Source organism: Carassius auratus, unplaced genomic scaffold (genome assembly GCF_003368295.1).
Source record: "Carassius auratus strain Wakin unplaced genomic scaffold, ASM336829v1 scaf_tig00024402, whole genome shotgun sequence".
Classification (NCBI taxonomy): domain Eukaryota; kingdom Metazoa; phylum Chordata; class Actinopteri; order Cypriniformes; family Cyprinidae; genus Carassius; species Carassius auratus.
Window position 1 is genome coordinate 1 of NW_020525339.1, and position 19,125 is coordinate 19,125.

The 19,125-nt window shown below is 36.9% G+C and overlaps 1 protein-coding gene across 1 annotated transcript; it reads left to right on the forward strand.

The window, feature by feature from the left end:
• Positions 1-4,297: 4,297 nt before the first annotated feature.
• LOC113078139 (BTB/POZ domain-containing protein KCTD16-like) lies at positions 4,298-18,817 on the forward strand. The gene is made up of 2 exons (XM_026250454.1): positions 4,298-6,045; positions 17,886-18,817. The coding sequence occupies exons 1-2, from the start codon at positions 5,253-5,255 to the stop codon at positions 18,317-18,319; spliced, it is 1,227 nt and encodes a 408-aa protein (XP_026106239.1). The 5' UTR covers positions 4,298-5,252; the 3' UTR covers positions 18,320-18,817.
• The last annotated feature ends 308 nt before the right edge of the window (positions 18,818-19,125 follow it).

Consider the following 19,125-nt stretch of genomic DNA (forward strand, 5'->3'; position numbering starts at 1 on the left):
AACAACAACACAGCACAAATGATTCAACGACAAACCGTGAAAAAAGAAAGAAAAAAAAAACGAGTTCAGTGACGAAAGTATCCGATTGTGTTTTTACGATATCAACGCCAATATTTGTAACGTACTCGGGTGAGCAGTTAACACGAAACAAAAAAAATGGTTTGAAGGTCGAAATAACGTACGTACCTGTTGATATATAAGTTCCCGTTTTGATTTGTTGCATCATTTGGCATTGTTTTGTTTAGACGTTGCGCTGTTAGCGATTAGCAACAACAGCAGCAGTAGTAGTAGCGAAAGCCTCCGGTCGCTTCACAAGAAAACCCCGCAACTCGGATATCGTCCGTTTTTTTAGTCCGGATTCATAACACCGTCTGTGTAATCCATGCAATTTACTCGTTTCCAGCCATGAGAAAGGAGGCGTGCCATAAAACCCTAAAACCACAAAAACATTCAAAATGGAGATTACGGTCGATAAACCCCTGTTTACATCGTGCAGCGCCACTATTGGCTGCACAGAGTTATCACATCTCCTCTCTTATTACACACTAGGCTAGGCGCTGCACAGAATGATCAGTGTATAAACATCAAAGTACCGCGAGAGCGATAAGAGAGCACCCGGATCCATTGCATTCGAATCGCTCTCGCGGTACTTTGATGTCATACAGTGATCACTCTGTGCAGCGCTGCTTGAAGTCGAACGCGCCTAGTGACTTCATTGATGTGAGTAACCTTCGTGACATCACCATAAATCTAATCCCACTGCCTTCTCTCTCTCTCTTGTTGACCTTATTCAAATGATTCCAACTTGCTTTAGTGGCATGACTGTAAAAAAATACAAAATTGCCAAAAGCTTTATTCGGAGAAACATATTAACCACTGTTGGGTGGTACTAGTTACAGTAATTAAATTAACTTTTTGGAGTAGGTGTAACTAATTACTAAATTAGATTTCAATATTAATAATATGGTAACTTTTGATGGAAAGTAATGTGTTACGTTACTTTTGTGTTGTTTTCTCATCTGCCTTGGCCTCATTTTCCCTAATTTTTCTCTTTATCAAATGTTATGTTTAATCTAAAATTATTTGTTTTGCTGTGGTTGTTCATCTAAGGTCATTACATTAAATGTGTGCACATCCACACATATCTCACAGCAAGTGCTTCTGTATGTCCCTCTCCTTTTTAATTGTTCCTCTTCAGTCATGGCTGTAAGTTCTTTTATGATGTTTGTGAATTTGCTCATGTATAGGTCATTTATGATTTATTAGTAAATGTGAAGTAAAAGTGCGTCTCTGTCTCGATCGTTCATGTCTTCCGTCTACTCTTATTCTGACTGCCTTGTTCATACACTTCCAAATGCGTTAATTCATTTATAACAAACATTATTGCATGCATGCATATTAATTAACTAATGTTTGTTCCACTTTGACATGGCTCTTGGTTGAACATATTTTATTTTTCAGTGCATCCAAAACAAATGATTTTATTTTTGTTTTGTTTTTTGTAAAACAATATTTTTTTTTTCTTACTTGAAGTGTTGCAAAGAAGGAAGTTTATGATAACACTTTATTTTACAGTATCTTTGTAACACATTACATACTACTATAGTAATAACAGGAAATTATGTATAAACATGAAACAACCATAAACCTAACCCCTATAGAAAGCTGGCTACATTTTGTTAATTAATATTACTTAGTTCTTTAATCTACAATTATAAAATTTAATCTTAAATTTAAATAAAATAAAATTAAAATGTAAGTGTTTTTCAGAGACTAAGAAATAATAGACTACAAAGATAAAACGTAAAATAATCAATTTCAAATTTTTACAATATGTTTTTATTTTTTTATTCAATAAATCTCATAAAGAGTGTAAAGGTGTTCAGGATTAACATTAGTCCATGTAAGCTTATAAAATCTACAATCAGGAACTGAGAATGCAAAACAATTTTCCAAACGTTTCCTTTTTAAACAGGCCTTTAACTGGTCAGAACAGACAAATGGGTTTAATGTATATTCAAAATCACTTTTAATTTTCAGATGTGGCAGTTCATTGTCAACAATCTTCCAGAACTACATCACTGCCCTTTGTTATCAGTAATTGCATTATTAGTTACATTACCATTTTTAAATGAATAAAGGGTAAACTGATTTTTGTTGTTGTTGTTGTTGTTAGTTAAAAAAAATTATATCACAAAACTTTCTAATTAATCCTAATATAAATTTTCTTCTATTCTTGAAGTGTTTATTTCACTGCTATTATGGTAATTATTAAAATAAACAGCACAATGTACGGGTGACAACACTTCCACCTAGCGGATGTTTTGTTTCATAGGTAGGCTTTGGAGTATAAATATCTTACTTTTGTTGAGTTTGATGAATTACTAACACTCAAGAAAGCACGCTTGCTCTTACTACATTTGCCTATCTTAATTTTACTGATGTCATTCATGGTTTCTGCACTGGCTTTGTGTCCATGCTATATATTACACATGCATCAACATTCTAAACACTGTGCATTAATAATGCATAGTGCTTCACAAAATTATTTTGAGCTTTACAATATTGATTCTGATGGTACGAATATTCTTCCCACCACCAAGTGACATGCCTGAAGGAAAATGGTTATTATTAGGGATGAATTCAAATGTATTTTTTACCTACTTGATGCACAACGTGCAACACAGAAAAACAGATGCATAAATTGAGTGGACATGTACATAAACAATTTATTTGTGTTGATTTTCCAAACTATCGGGAATAATGAAGCCATTAGAAATCACTGGGCGATGTGTTTACTGTTGGGAACAGGATCAAATCCTTATACTCAATAAATAATTGCAATAATGGCACGCTTCTGGTTCCATTAAGCATGAAAGCACCCCCACAGTCCTCCGAATGCAGAAACATCCAAATCCACATAAATGGCTCCTCTCTGAGGCAGGGGTGGCTGAAATCCAGAAAATACTGCAAATCTAGGTCAACGTATTGCTGCACAGCTACGATGACTCCCTTTTTCGAAGTGTACGTGTTATGCTTACGGATCATAAAAACCACTCAGTATGACCAGTAACTGAAGTAATAAAAAGATAACATGCATTGATACAAATATTATCTTTAATGCAACATTGCATTAATCTGTGGATGAATGGGGTAATGCTATTTTTTACAACACTGCATTTGTTACACTTTATACATTTTCCAGTGATCAGACAGGGCTGAACGAGTGGTAGATGTGCACCTGAAGAGCTGTAATTCATTATTCAAGTGTTTAAAGGCAGTGGCTGCAGGCATGTCTTAACTTTGCATGGAGTCTTACCTGCTTTAAAATGAAGACTGAATGAAATCAAATAGACAAAGTACATGTTGGAAGTATAGCATAGTCAAATGATTCATATCTTCTTCTGAGAATCATGAGAGGGAATAAACATCAGCTTGAATTCTAACGATATCATAATGTTCATGTATTACTGAAGGCATTAATGCAAAAACTCTATATAAGTCTTTATAATGAAATGTTATTGCAGATAAAAAGAAAACAGCAGAGCATTTGCAATCTGAATCCCACTCACAGTTTCTCCTTTCGGTGCCTAGCAACACTTTTTCAGCAGAAAACACAAAATTAGCAGGGTAAGGGTGACCACAGACTTAAAGCCAACGCTCGGTGAAGCCAAGCTCACAAATTCCATGAAACAAGATCAACACACAATGCCAAAGGTTTGCATACTAAAATAAATATGTTCTCTCACTCAAAGCATCCTCTGGGTGCACACAATCTTGTGAGGGTTTCTCTAGGTGAAAGTCAATGAAATGCTATTAAATCTGTGATGTCAATTCAGAGTGGAATTCATAAAATGTTCGGTAAAAGCGATAGGAACAGAAATGCTGCTGAGTTTTAGTAGTTTCAAGAGATATGCATTACACAAAGCCGATGCACTATCAAACATTATGTAATACTCAAATGACTGTGAAATATGTGTTAGCTCAGTCAAGTAAAGGCAGTCAAATGCAGCCAGGTTTGTGAGGAACTGTCCGTGGTCCTGAAACCATAGCACACCCTCAAATCGCCCCCAAAACTTTCCAAAGCTAATCTCAGGAAACACGGATTTGAGCTCAACGGTTAAAGGAATAGTTCACCCAAAAATTGAAAACTTGATTACAATTTACATACAAGAAGTTGAGTGTTTGTTTCTTCACCATTTCAATTTTGGAGAAACGTAGCATTGCATCACTTAGTCACTGGTGGAAGCATTATTATGGATTATAAAGATGTAGGCAAATTCACAATTTCTTACAAACATGCAGTTTTTGCTTCACATGATGTTGATTTATGAACTGGAGTACTTGTGGATTATTGTGATGTTTTTATCAGCTGTTTGGACTCTTATTCATATGGCACTCATTGCAGAGCATCCATTGGTGAGCAAGTGATGGATTAATGCTACATTTTCCAAATCTATATGAAAATGTATATTGAAGCCTAACTAATTCATCTCTAGCATGTTAATTTAATAAGCATATTTGGAAATCTGAAGAAGCAGGGTGAAATGCTTGTGTGTTTCCAGCTGTCATTTTCCTTTAAGATGATGTAAGGCTCATCTCCCTAAGAATGGTCTCCCTCCCCCGTCCAAAGCCTTTCTCTGCACGCTGCATCCATTCGCACAACGCTGCTGATGCTCAGGAGAGTCAGGATGCACAAACTTCACAGCGCACCCTCCTTTTCAACTACAGATCTTTTTACTGAAACGCTGGGTGGGTGCCAGGTACATGAAGACTAACTGTTCTGGACAGACTAGAATTCCTGGGAGAGAAGCACTCCTCTTCTAAAGGAAGTTGAAGCTGTCTTGGTTGGTGCAGTTTTTCATTTTTTACAAGCAGAACTTATTTTTGGATTCTCGGCTGGAGGTTACATGAGCTGCATAATTGGTTCCCTTGGGTGAGGGCTCTTCTATTTCTACATTATTTCAAATAGCAGGGAGATGCCTTTTCAGATTTATCCTCTGGTGATAGACGCCCAGCTACATTAGTTGAAAAAGCCTAATCTTAAAATGACATTTTGATCTATATATATGTCTATAAACACTTTGCATGACTCAAAGATGCTGTACATAACACAATAGACTTTGAATGTCTATTAAAGCGCGTGCAGGTTATGTTCCTTTTGACTTTTTGCTCACTAAAGACGAATCAAAACTTTTGCGTATTCGTTTTGGGTTGTTGTTGTTGTTTTTTGAAGCGTGCAACGCGCTAAAATGGCTCTGACTGAGAATTGCAGGACTTATCAGACGCCCAAGGACAGTGGATGTGCTCAGAGTTGCTCTGGTGATGTGGTTGAGCTCAATGTAGGTGGACAGGTGTATTACACTCGCCATGCAACCCTCACCAGCGTGCCAAACTCACTGCTGGGGAAACTGTTCTCAGCTAAAAAAGACGTTTCCAACGACCTCGCGCAGGACATCAAGGGACGCATCTTCATCGACAGGGACGGGTTCCTCTTTCGATATGTGTTGGACTATCTCCGCGATAAGAGCGTGGTGCTCCCGGATTATTTCCCGGAGAAAGGGAGACTCAAACGCGAGGCTGAGTTCTTCCAGCTGCCTGAGCTTGTCAAAATCCTGACGGTTGATGAAAACATCCACGGTGATTTCGACGAAGCATCCCAGGGAAGCGATCAGAGGTTTTACCTGGACGCGCGCGATAGGCGCTACGGCTTCATCACGGTGGGATACAAGAGCTCGTGCGCCTTCGGAAGGGACGCGGATCCTAAAGCGCGAGGAACACCCAAAATCTTCATCTGCGGAAGGGTCGGTCTGGCCAAAGAAGTTTTTGGGGACACCCTAAACGAGAGCCGGGATCCCGACAGGACAGCCGAGCGATACACCTCTCAGTTTTACCTGAAGTTTCTCCACCTGGAGCGCGCGTTTGATCTGCTCGCGGAGAGCGGCTTCCACATCGTCGCGTGCAATTCATCAGTCACCGCTTCTCCGCACAACAGACGCACTGATGACAGATACTGGTCCAATAACGCAGAGTACGTCTTCTACCGTAAGTACAGTTTATTTCACGACAATATACAGCCAGTCGGTAATTATCGACAAATCCCTGACGTCTGCATTAAATCTGCATCTATTTTTTTATTTTTTATTTTTTTGAGTGTTTGCTCATCTGCAATACGTCTATAGAACATTTAGATGTCTTTAAGATGTTTATGTTTTAGAATGCATGTAAAACTGACGTCTGAAAGACGTCTATCAGATGTTTGTACAGTAGATGTTTCCCGGATGAAGAGATCTTTAACATGCATCTTGCAGACGAACTGTGATATCTGGTTTGTCAATTAGACCATTACATAAACTAGTTTGGGTTAAAAACTATAGCCCCATCAGTAAGATGTTTAGCGAAACTACTTGAAGAATGCTGATCACGGTTTTAATATCTCTCTTGTGGCCAGTAAAGTGAAAAACATGAGAATAAAGGGATTTAGCATTAAACAGGTTGTTTCTGAAAATCGGTGCACTTAATAAAGCTGCTCTTTTTTTCATTACAGGCCTATAATTAATTGCATAAATTAACAGACCTGTTAAAAATGTTAAAAAAAAATAAATGTTAACATTTTCAATGAGGAGTCGGCCATAGCCTAAACTTTCATTGTCTTAACAGTGCGTCTCTCTCTCTCTCTCTCTCTCTCTCTCTCTCTCTCTCTCTCTCTCTCTATTCTCTCTCTCGCTCAATCTCTCTTTGTTTAAATACATGTGCACCTTGGATACACAGTTGTTCTCCAGCGTCTGCCTTCAGTAGTGGTTCATTTGAGTCGCCTTTGTCTTAAATGAGAGAGATGTTGCAGCATATGGCCAGTATAAAAAATCACTTTGTGCTTAATTGCCCTTGGAAAAACTATAAGTAGTAAACTACTTCTGGAGGACAGTCACGAGATTTTGGGCAAATGGACATATGGCTGCTTAATGATTTGTTCTCTGTCATCAGTGTAATTACTGCAGCATTCAGCCCCGCCCATTGCCCACATAAGGAAAAAAATTATGACACATCAAGATAAGGAGTAATGCTATATTGTAAGTTGATATTCAGACCAACAGCATGAAGACAAATGTGATATTGGTTTAAATAATCAAGAAGTTAAAGACATTAAGGAATTAAAAATGTTCATAATTTATTCAAAATATCATAACTGGATCTTACGATGAAACCCATTTCATAGCAACTTTGTTGAGATGTTGATTAACTTACATTTTATACACAATATTGCAAGATATTTCGTCTACTTTTGCTCCAGCATAGGTTCCAAACTATTCAAAGCAGAATCAACCATTGTGAATGAATCAGTGTTTCTGAATGAATCCATTGAATGAATGATTCATTGACTCACTTGTATCACTTGACTCACTAAGTGACAGTCACTTAGATTCTTAACGATCCAGCATTTTTGACTAAATTTAATGAACGAATCATTCAATGACGGAATAAAAACCAGTTCTGTTGGAATGCAAATCTGCACTCCCAAATCTGAGTTATCTGCACTACTCTCATTATAATTGCATTAGTTTTTATGGAAAGTCATGCGCTATGTTACTCTTGCATTACTTTTTATCATCTGGGCTGGGCTTGTTTGTCTGTTATTAAGATAAGTTATATTTTTTATAAATGTAACAAACACAGAAATCACAAAGGGCTACATGATATCTGTCGATCACAAAAATAAATAAATAAATAAATCATGTATCACTTAAAGATTACTTTAAACTCCATATAAAATAAAACCTGTAACACTTTTGTATTACTGATCTTATGGTTAATTAAATTATCTTATCTTATTTTACTTGGTGTCCATAGATGAACAAAAAAATGACACACTTTTTTTCGAATTAGTTGTTCCTTTATAATTGTGTATCAGATGGGACGATCTAGTAGTACACTTTTATTTAACAGGAAAGGAGACCTGGCTTTAAGTCCCAACCTATTACTTTTGTTAAATAAACCAAACAAATGAACTTGACAGTTATAATCATCATGCACTTTCACTGAAGCAGCTCTGACATTTCTTCCACAGGAAAGACAATCTTATGGGTTTGGAGAGACATGAGGATGTTAAAGCAAAAGGTTTACAGACTGATGACTTTATTGGATTTCTACCACAGTGTTATGCAACATAGTTCAAAACATGCACATTATATATATATGATGTGCATGCACAAAAATATATATTATAATAATTATTATTATTTTTGCATTTAAAGTTGTATTTAAAATCCAATTAGCTCAAATTGTTATTTTCATTCACTTAAAGGTTGAAATGTTTTATCTTAACTTTACGCTGCACATTTCAGTTTACAGCATGATTGGTAGATTCTTGTTTCTTTTCTGAATTTATTTGCTCTTGAATCCCCTGGTGAAATGAACCAGTTGCTTTATACAGGCCTCACTGCCTTCTCTTGTGCTGTTACTTCTCAGAACATCACCCACATGACACATTTTACCAATTTAGACCACCCAAGAGACTGGTGATATATCATTTGCGGTCCTTCTTATGTGCTTCATCACTTAATATGCCATCTCTGCCCATTCTTGCATTTAAAAATGCAACTTTTTTTTTTTTCGTACCAACTGGTCAGTTTTGTCCCTGCATTAATTAATGGCCAAAGATTACAGCCACATTGATGTTTGCTTGGCAGAAAAATAAATTGCATGAGCATCATGCGATTTCAAAAACGTCTCACACATTTCAGATCTGTATTCAGACAGAACTCAATGACTTTTTATTTATTTGACCCAAAATCTCGACCTGTTGTCAAGCAGAGCCTTATATTACATTTGAAATCCTAAGCACCATTCACTTTGATGATGAAAAACACAAAATGTGTAAAATAAGGCATGTTTCTTTTCCCGAAAGTTAATACAATAAGAATAATTTGTTTTTGTTTTTAAGTTTAGCTTATCAGTATCAAACCCTCTTCAATTGGACGAGCCTTATTCTTTTGATCATTAAGGACCAAAACAGTATAGCTAATTATAAACATCACAAGCCAACTTGAAAGTTTTCCAATTAAAAATCTATTAGATGTTTCTTAAGGTCACCTTCTGTGTTGCCCAAGAATACTGATGATCTACGGCATGTTTTTGCATCACAAAGCAGAAACGTCCAGTGAAGTTGATGCTGCGTACATAATTATCTCATTCAAATCCTAGAATCTAGCCCACGCTATATAATTTTGCATTTAATGTATTGCAACATCACGACTCAGCCTGTCACATTGTATCCAGGCCAGTGCAGATTATACAGTAGGGTGTGGGCTAATCAAATGTGCTTCAAGTAGTGTATTAGGCCCACAGCACTTGAAACACGAGCTAGGCAACTAAGCTTGTCAAAATACACCATGGATAGAGAGAGATTATTCTGGGCATATCCTCTAACAACGTCAAGTGAATATGCAGTTTCAATTATTCTTTTAAACGCTAGTGATTTACAGCCATTATTGAACTGGCACAGGAAATAAGTCCAGTGTCCACTGAGGTAGTGTAGATACAACTACAGAAAGAGCCACTCCAAGTAAGATGGAAAGTAAATGGAGAAGAGTGTGAAAGCAGAGCAAGTGGTTTTCCACCGGAACCGGTCATATCCAGTTTGTTAAAAAACTTGCTTAAAAAATCTGTGAAATTACAAGTGCACAGGGGTGATGCATACAGAGATCATAAAATTAACTCATATGAACTGAGTGGGTTAATTCAAGTCTTGTGAAGAGATACAATCAGAAATGTTATCAAGGCTTTTATTTACATCTAAATGACCGACACTACACATAAAATGCATCTAACACTACCCAACAAACTCACGCTAACAAAACCTCATTGATTCATGAGCTTCTGGGTTTTGGGGATCTTTAAGTTTTAGTTACGTGCACGTTCAAATAAGCTTTGGAGTATGAAAATGCGATTTCTCAATCAAACAGAAAAGTGGATTTAATACTGACAGAAATAGAGAAACATCGGGAGTTATTTCCATAAATAAAATCAAAGCTAAACAAGACATTTATTATTATATTTAATGGGATCTTTGTTGTAAATTTTTGTAATTGTTAAACAAAAATAGTTGTTTAAATATCTGCAGTGTGTTTGTTAATATATTACATAATATATGCCATTATAATAATATGTACACAGGTTTTTAATATATTAATATTAACTTTTAATACACTAATATGTACCATTTAGAGGTAAATAATGCACAGAGATGTATCTCTGTCTTAGATTAGCTCTTGTACTGTAAGGTAAAGACCCAGTGACAGCTTTTTACTTTTTTTAGTTAGGAACTTGTGCAATAAAACATTTGGTTAATTCTTTTCTTATTTGTTTAATGGATGAATTGAACCAGATAAGGAAGTAAAAATGACTGTTTAAAAGCATGACATGAAGTTGGTGTTTATACCGTACATTACAAGCATTAAAAGTGTTGTATACTCTCACCTAAAGAAGCCTCCAGATTTACAATAATGGCTCTTCTTTAGTATTAAAATATTCCTGTCCTTTCTCTGTGATGCTGTGTAATTTGTCTTTCTCCACGTCTCAAAAGAAACCACTGTAGTAATGACAGCCAGGGGCGGGTCTACGTGGTGGCCAGGGGGGGCACCGCCCCCCCCTGAAATTCGATTGGCCACCCCAGGTGCCCCCCCTATAAGATGTCTTGTGATTGGTTCATTTTATGGCAAATCAGTCTATAGACTCTACTGAAGTTCGGGATTCAAAGAAGTGCAGCGTCTTCAGAGAAACAACGCTCGTCGCGATCTTGGACTTAATTAATTAATTCTTGACCTGGGTCTTCAGTCTGTGATTAACTCACCTCGTGTCTGACAAGTCTTCGGGTTCAAATCATTCCTTAATCACGTGACAGACCCATGCGCTATTTCTGACATTTATGTCACTGTGTTTTTGTTACTGTTTCTTGAGGTTCTGTGATGTTATTATTTTATAAATAAATAAAACCTTTTAATAAATAAAATATTGATTAATTTGTCTTTTTGACTGTCTATCAGTAAATAAACACTAGGCTATATAATAATCTAATAATCTAATAAAGTATTTATAGCCTAGTTTAATTTTTAATCCATTTTTAATAATATATGTATAAGATGCTTGCTCAAAAAGGACATAATGACATAAATTAAAAGCAAACAACATTTTGAATCCTAAACAAGTAACACTACAGTTCTATAGTCTAATCTGAAGGGTGAACTCAAAAGACATAAATCATACAACACGGTCATTTTTGAAGATTAGAATCCACTGTAAAAAAAAAAAAAAAAAAAAAAAAACAATCAAAGTGATGTCGCCGTCATAGAGACGACTTGTTCTTCCCTAGTCACATTAAAGATTCGTCGTTCAAGAACGACACATCACAAGTCACCAAACAAAGAGCTGGTAGGTAACCTTTATGTATGGTTTAAAATGTTTGTATGGTATTCTCAGATCAATGTTTTTACCCCGTCAGGCTCTGCTCGCGTTGGTCGTGGTTGATTTCAATCGAACGTTCAGTCAACGTTTAATAAAACACAATAAAAGTAAAATACGATGGGGGGCTATCAAACAATAAACATGTCATGTTGATTTGCATATTTTGTATCAGTTTATTTTGTGACAGTGACCACATATAGCAAGATTGCACCAAATGACAATATGCACAGAATGTTCCATAATAATATTTGTCTGGTGACACGTTACTTGTTAATGCATGAGAGTAAGTCAGTTAGAGAGTCAGTTAAATTGTCAGGCCTAACTTAGCCATTTACACATGAAATGTTGTGGATGCATTCTGTGCATTTCATTTACAATTTGAATTTTTTTTTTTTTGAGATTGAGAAAAACAGACACACATAAGTGTTTCTTTTGAAGGCAGGGAAGAGAGCAGTGGCAAGCCATGAAAAGAAGTAAAGATATAGGGAGTTTCTTTCAATGAAAAAAAAATATATATATATGTATTCTCAAATTTAACTTAATGGATGTATACAGGGATGACAAAAACTAAAGTAATCAAAAATGTGCTTTATTACTGCATTTGTTTACAAGTAACTTATTCAAGTTAAAAATAATAATAAAATCAATAGGATATACGTAATACACTTTAGAATTTCGTTTTTTTTTTGGGGGGGGGGGGGGGGGCAGTGGCGGCCACCCCATTAGGAGGCAGTGCCCCAGCATGGCCCCCCCACTGAAAATGCTCTAGACACGCCCCTGATGACAGCTTCTCAGTCATCTCGTTCTGTTGGTTTTATTAGAGCCCATCAGCGCTTTGAGAGGGGTCACGACTACAATGAGATGATCTGGGCTCTCCGATCTGTCTGTCAGACGCTTCTTTCCCTCAGATGAACATGGATGCCTTTAACAAAAGAAGAAGATTGCAGCTTGAGTCAACATCATTCAGAAGATGAAAAGTCACATTGTCTGTAATCTTCCAGCACAAAGACTCTGAGACTGGGATTGGTGTTACTCGTCCTGGATTAGGACAAAGGGTGTTTATTAAGTCCAACCCATTTAGACGCTACTGTCACCCAGCTTTAATTCCCATGATGCATCAGCTCTTTTTACATTCGGACACCTCATTAGCATCATTATAAGCACAGTTTGGGTTTTCACAGCTAAATATTCCAAGTAAAATGTTTGTGCTTCTTATATACAAGCTTTTTTATTTGCACAGATTAGTTTTCTATATGACTGCTCCCCCGCAAGGACAAAATTGGCCTACTTTGTACATTAAAAAGCACAAGCACATACACATACACACTCAGCTCAAAGCTCAAAAACCATAACAGAAGGACTTTAATCAGATATAGACAATATACATATTTACAGAGCTCTTGTACTGATGTAACCCTGAGATGCCCATACAGTTGATCAACCTCATGCACGAGTAATTTAACTGATTTTGATCTGCAGTTTTTCATAGGATGAAAATATGGCACAGACCTCCAGTATTCAGGATCAGTATCAGTAGTATCAGTTTCATTAACAAGCCTCAAGTGTGCAGTTTCCCTGGCTAATTTCTCCTATAAAAACATTTTTTTTGTGTGTCTTTAAGTCAGAGCCACAAAATCCGAGGTTGCAGAAAGACCTGTACCTGCAGAAAGACTTTTATTATCATCTCAGTAAAATTGATGGTTATGATAGTATTGTGCAAACTGAGGCCTGTATGCATGAGTGCGTGTGTGTGGAAATAGCTCCAATCCAGAGATGTCTACAGGGCTGTGGTAAGTATGATTGGTTGACTTTCCTGGCATACCAAAACAGACGGCATGACTCAATCATTTTTCAAGAATTGAGAATATTTATTTTTTTCCCTTTGCTGTTTGTAGATAGACCATATTATTTGGGAGCTGGATGGTTTTGGATCCAAATAGTCAAAAAAAAATGTTTTTTTCTGACTTTTATAGGATATTTCATTACAACATCATTCACAGATTTTAAATATAATTGACACAAATGAGCATATTGTTGACTTATAGTTACAGAGTGCCCCAGTGATTATGTATTTTTTCAGGCCACCCTATAGTCTCAGTCTCAGATGTTACACCCACAGACCACTGAACATCTGATGCATAACCCACACAAAATGTGTCATCAGGATCAACTAAACACTGCAAAGTTCACGGCATAGACTCTTGGCAACTGAAAATGATATCCTGAATGAATGATGCACTTGCATGTCACTCTGTTTTGTAGGGACATCGACTTATATTTTTTACACCCCTAAAAATGTCTTTGAAAAAAAAATACAGTATGTAATTGTCTGTTTACATGTCAGTGAAACGGTGGCCAATGAAAGCTGCTATGCAGTGGGCTCAAGTAGCTCAAGTAAGGATTTATGTAAATGCATGGTCACATGATTTTTTAATCACCACTATTAAGCGACATATTTTCTGGTACTCGTAGAAACAACTTAAAAAACTTACACAGTCCATTTTTGCTTGTACAGAAAAGAGTAATAGATCATTCAGAACTGTAAAGATCTACTTGTGTTTGTGTACATTCACAATATCAACAAAACGTTGTGCTTTTGTAAAATAAAGAACACAAACAGGATGCACTTTCTGCCGTTCGGTCTCTGTGAACTGGAGCTCTTCACAATGATGAATCATAAAGGCAATAGTCGACCTGCCTCATGGTTCTGAGAAATAATATCATGAATAGAAAGCTTGACATCTTTAATTTTAAACAAACCACTTCAAATCGAACACAAAATCCACATAAAATGTGAATTTCTCTCGCTGTACTGCGGAAATGGTGAGTCAGCATTATTAGCTTCATCTTTGCAGCCAACACTGACTCAGAAAATTAATGAATAAATAATAAAAAAATGTCTCCTTGCTATTTGTTCCCCACACATTCATGGTCAGAATTTTTTTACCGTTGCTTTGCGCCAAGCTTCATGCGTCAATAGACTATTAAAGGCTCCAGGTTTTTTTTTCATCTTGAATGAATTTCATGAGAAAATGTTGCATTTATATTAATGAACAGAGTAGACATGAGGTTTTCATAGTCTTTTCTAGATCTCGATGTTCTCACTTTAATCTCATTAGTCTCTTTCCTACGGAAGAGGAAATCAAGTGAAGGAAAGAAGTAGGTAATGGGTCTGCATTCCTTGTAATTTCCAGTATACATAATCCATAATTAATTAATTTCTTAGCATTCTAACAGTTAAACATCTTTGCAAACTTTAAGACACAGATACACAGGAAGCAACAAATACATTAGTTGCCGTCCATATGATTTACCCATAGTATCGGCTGCTTCATGTGAGCATTGGAAGATTGAGTGTTAATTAAAAATGCATAGATGTGCGTCACACTATTTTTAGGAAATTGCTGTCTGACCTCTATTGTAGTGCTAGGAAACACATTACGCCGAGCACGCCGCTCAGGAGAATTGTGATCGGAAGCACTCTCAGACATTTACGTAGATGCAATGCATTGTGGGTAGACTCGGGTGGGTGGTTGCCCCTTGTGATCAGATTGTCTCTGCCCGAGCTGCATCTCTCAGGCTTGTGTAATTCACCAGAAGGCACTCACATACGGTAACTGATTTAGCTCTGCAGACAAGCCCCAAACATAATGGGCCTGCAATATGATCCGTGCAGCCGTAAACGCAGCTCTGTAGTCGCTCTGAGATCAGAAGACGGCAAAATGCATAAAATTTCTTGTCTGAAAGAAACTGCTGCAATAAGCTTGGTGAGTATTAATGGTAAACAGCACCAGATTACCCTTATGTCCCGTTGACCAAGGCTATTTGATATTTACTGCCTACAGTAATACCAATAAGCAATGACTAAGGAATGCCTTGTCTCTGGGAAATGCAAGCTTCCGTATAAATATGCCGTCTGATGACAACAGCAATTTGGGGAGCAGTTCCAACCCAGCTTATTAAGTTTTATGGCAGTGTTATAGCTGATCGCCTCACTTCTGGACTTGTGGTCCCATCAGGCTATAGTAGAAGCCTCTCTATTCACCCTTCATCTACTGCATGCAAAGAGAAGCAAAGATGAGAGCTGGACAAAGAGGATAAGTGGGTGCCGAGGAAAGAGGAGAACCTGCTTTAATTGTTATGCAGGGAACTACTCTGCTTTTTCTGGTGTCAGATTCATGGATTCCCATTAGAAAGCCACTAGCAATCACACCGCCCTCAATTAGCCTGTTATTGCATTCGGTAAAATGTATTTGCAAGTCAAGTTGAATGATATTGTTATTAATCAGGATAAATTAGCTTCTTCGGAGACCCAATGAACACAAATTATTGGTTCTGCGTTTCGTGTTTAGCTAATAATGTTGTAAATAGCGTTCCTCTATGCAGATGTCGTCTCATTGGTGATCATTCTTTTTAATAGTATGTCAAGCTGATGGTGAAAGGGTTGAAATTCTATACATAAGTGAAAGAAAGAGGAATACCAATAACAGGAAGATGGAGATACAGTGACCCCTGGGGAGAAAACGTCTGACTTATTTTATGGAGCCTCTATAAAGCTATAGGTACTGCGTTTTATGTTCTTGAAAGCACAGTTGCAATTCATGGGGACAGGATTGAGAAAATGTAGCAACGATTATATACACACAACAAAAGTGCAAGATCATCCACACACTGTGATTTGGGTGGTTGATGCCCAGGTCATATTTCATCTCCAAATTATAGGAACAAATTACATATAAAGAAATTAGTCAGTTTTTTAAGTGACATTGAACACGGACACGGTAACAAGCAACTTCATGATGTATAAATGCCTTACAAATTATTTATTTATTTAGGAGATTTTAAAAAGCAATGCATCATTTATGCACAACTTATATAATCTTTATTATTTTTTATGCATTTATTTAATTTTGTAATGAGAATTTAAATGGTCTTGAAAAAATATTAATTTTAATACAATCATGTAGAGTTCATTAATTCATTCATATTTTCATTTTGCATGAAAATAAAGAGAATTTTAAAGGTCTTTAACTAATGCTTCTTTTTAAATTACACAATGTTTAAATTCTTTACTTGTTTATTATTTACACATGCACTTTATTTATTTAATTTTTTATCACAATAATATTTTTATGGCCCATAAATGACCATCTACCATGACACATAAATGCATAACCATTTATATATATATATATATATATATATATATATATATATATATATACAGTAAATATAATTTATTGGTCTTAACTAATGATTCATTTTAATACCATGATAAATAAAGTCTTTACTACGTACATTTATTTATTAAACTAACGATAATTTAATTGTCAGAACTAAAGATTTTTAATTTGATACCATTTTGTATAAATTCTTTACTACTTTACTACTTTAATTTACTCATGCATTACAGCATTGAGAATTTCAATGGTCTAGAATTTTATTTTCTTTATACAAAATATTTTATTTTTTGCCTTGATCTGGACATGAAATATGACCCGGACATGTTCAAGGAGTTTTTCCTCCAGGATCCCTGGAGTGGGAGGTGATTTGTGTCTGTGAACTGAATAAGACACCTGGAGGGCCGGTGATACATGGGGCCAGGAAACAGAATAACTGTTTTCAGAGGTTGGTTTGCGGTCTGCCTGAGAAGGTGGACGGGATGTCATCCATTTACAGTTTCACAAAGTGCTTCAAAGTTAGATTTTCAGACATTTCAATTTAGTTTTAAACAATGCATTTTCACTAATCCTGTTTTTAGAGCTGTTTTCAGACTCTCCACCTCTATCGCACTCAAGGATTATATGAAAATATGAATATGTAAATTTAATTTGAAGGTGTTTCGTCCTTTGATTCAGCTAATACTTTGATGTTGGGAGATTTCTCTGCAGTCATAGTTTGATGTATGCATATGTCCATCAGATAACAAAAGGGATTGATGCACACGGTTATCTTTTTGAGACAAGGACTCAGCCTTTTGTGGTTTTAGAAAAGTTCTTTGTGCAAAAAAACAAAACAGATCGATACATATAGTTCAGATGGTGATTTAAATGTGGATTCTTTATGTCCTTGATAAGGTCAACTTGATAAGGTCAAACTGTTCAATGTCAAGCAACTTGCTTGCACTCGTACATATTAATGTTTTTCACCGTGCACCGATGCTTTTTTATTTTCAAGTTGGTGAGTTTCATTTCCTTTTGATTCAATTATGCATTTTAAATGGGCTTCATAAAGGGTGGTATGAGTATCGACTGTCTATTATCAGGTTTCACACATCCTGATTCCTGAATGGGCTGTTTTGCAATCCGATATCTAAAACAAAATCACACTGACTTCCGAGAATGACTCCCAATGTGATTCTGTTATCATTTGGGCTGTATGTGCTTTGTTGACATCTGTGGGTTTTCTGGCTTTGTGTTTTTAAGGTGGCCCATCCGGATGGTCTTCTTCTCACTGCGACTGCTGCTGCAAGAGCCACAAGAGCGAGCACGAGGGTGAAAGTGGCACTTCCCTAAACGAGCTCTCCACTTCCTGTTCCGAGACCCAATCGGAAGCCAGCTCTCCGCAGGAAACGGTCATCGTGCGTCCGGTCACCCGCCAGCCCAACATCCAGACTTTGGACCGTCCAGTGAAGAAGGGTCCGACCCCGATTCCAAGGAGAACTGATCTGCTCCGCGTTCGAACCGCCGGGCCGCGTGACGTCATGGCAGGGAAGAGGAAACCGGCCAAGGAGAAGATGACGCCGGAGCAGGAGCTGGAGAAATGCATCCAGGACTTCCGGCGGATTCAAATTCCAGAGCGTTTTCCGGAGAGGAAGTACATGTGGCAGTCGGAGCTCTTGAAAAAATATCAGCTCTGAAATGATTTCCTTCGGGCTCGCTGAGCCGATTAGTGCAACACAACAGAGCTCTCAGCACATAAGATGACATCATTACTCTTCTCTGCTTGGGCTTATTTGGCTCGTCTGTGTAACCATGCGGTAAGATACACAATTAACAATTCAGTGAACCTCAAGTGACTACTAAAGGCACCGGTTCTGTTTTGCTACCGGGCACAATGGCATTAAAGTCTAAACCAATTTTCACAGCGTCTAGACAAACCTCTCAAATAAAAACAGATTGTATATATATTCAAAATAATCACTATGAAGTGTTTATTACCCGGTGATGCTCAAAGTGTACGCACGGACTGCACAGCACTTTTGTACGGCGTTCCTCCTGTAAATGCAATGCACATATGAGAGCTGCAGGATTGGTATGTGAATGTGTTTTGCATTATCCAATTCAATGTTTGGCTGATGGAGAGTTTTAAAGGACTAGTTTACCCCAAAATATTAATTTCCTGAAAACGTAATTACACTGAAGTTTGTTTCTTCATCAGAGTTGGAGCATTGCATCAGTGTCTCAGCAATGAATGCTCTGCAGTGAATGGGTGCCGTCAGAATGAGAGTCCAAACAGCTGATAAAAACATCACAATAATCCAGATGAAATCTGATGAAGAAACAATCTCATCTACATTTTGGATGGCTTGAGGGTGATTACGTTTTCAGGGAATTAATATTTTGGGGTAAACTATTCCTTTACCACAAATGTACCCCTTTATTTAAAGAGCACAAGTGAGTATGTTTCTGCGGTAGACCGATGACAATGCATGTTATGTCACTC

Bases quoted from the DNA above. Each gene is read 5' to 3' on its own strand.
- LOC113078139 (XM_026250454.1), top strand. From the start codon at position 5,253: ATGGCTCTGACTGAGAATTGCAGGACTTATCAGACGCCCAAGGACAGT. The intron at 6,046-17,885 runs GTAAGTACAGTT...TGTGTTTTTAAG, and splicing joins CGCAGAGTACGTCTTCTACC to GTGGCCCATCCGGATGGTCT.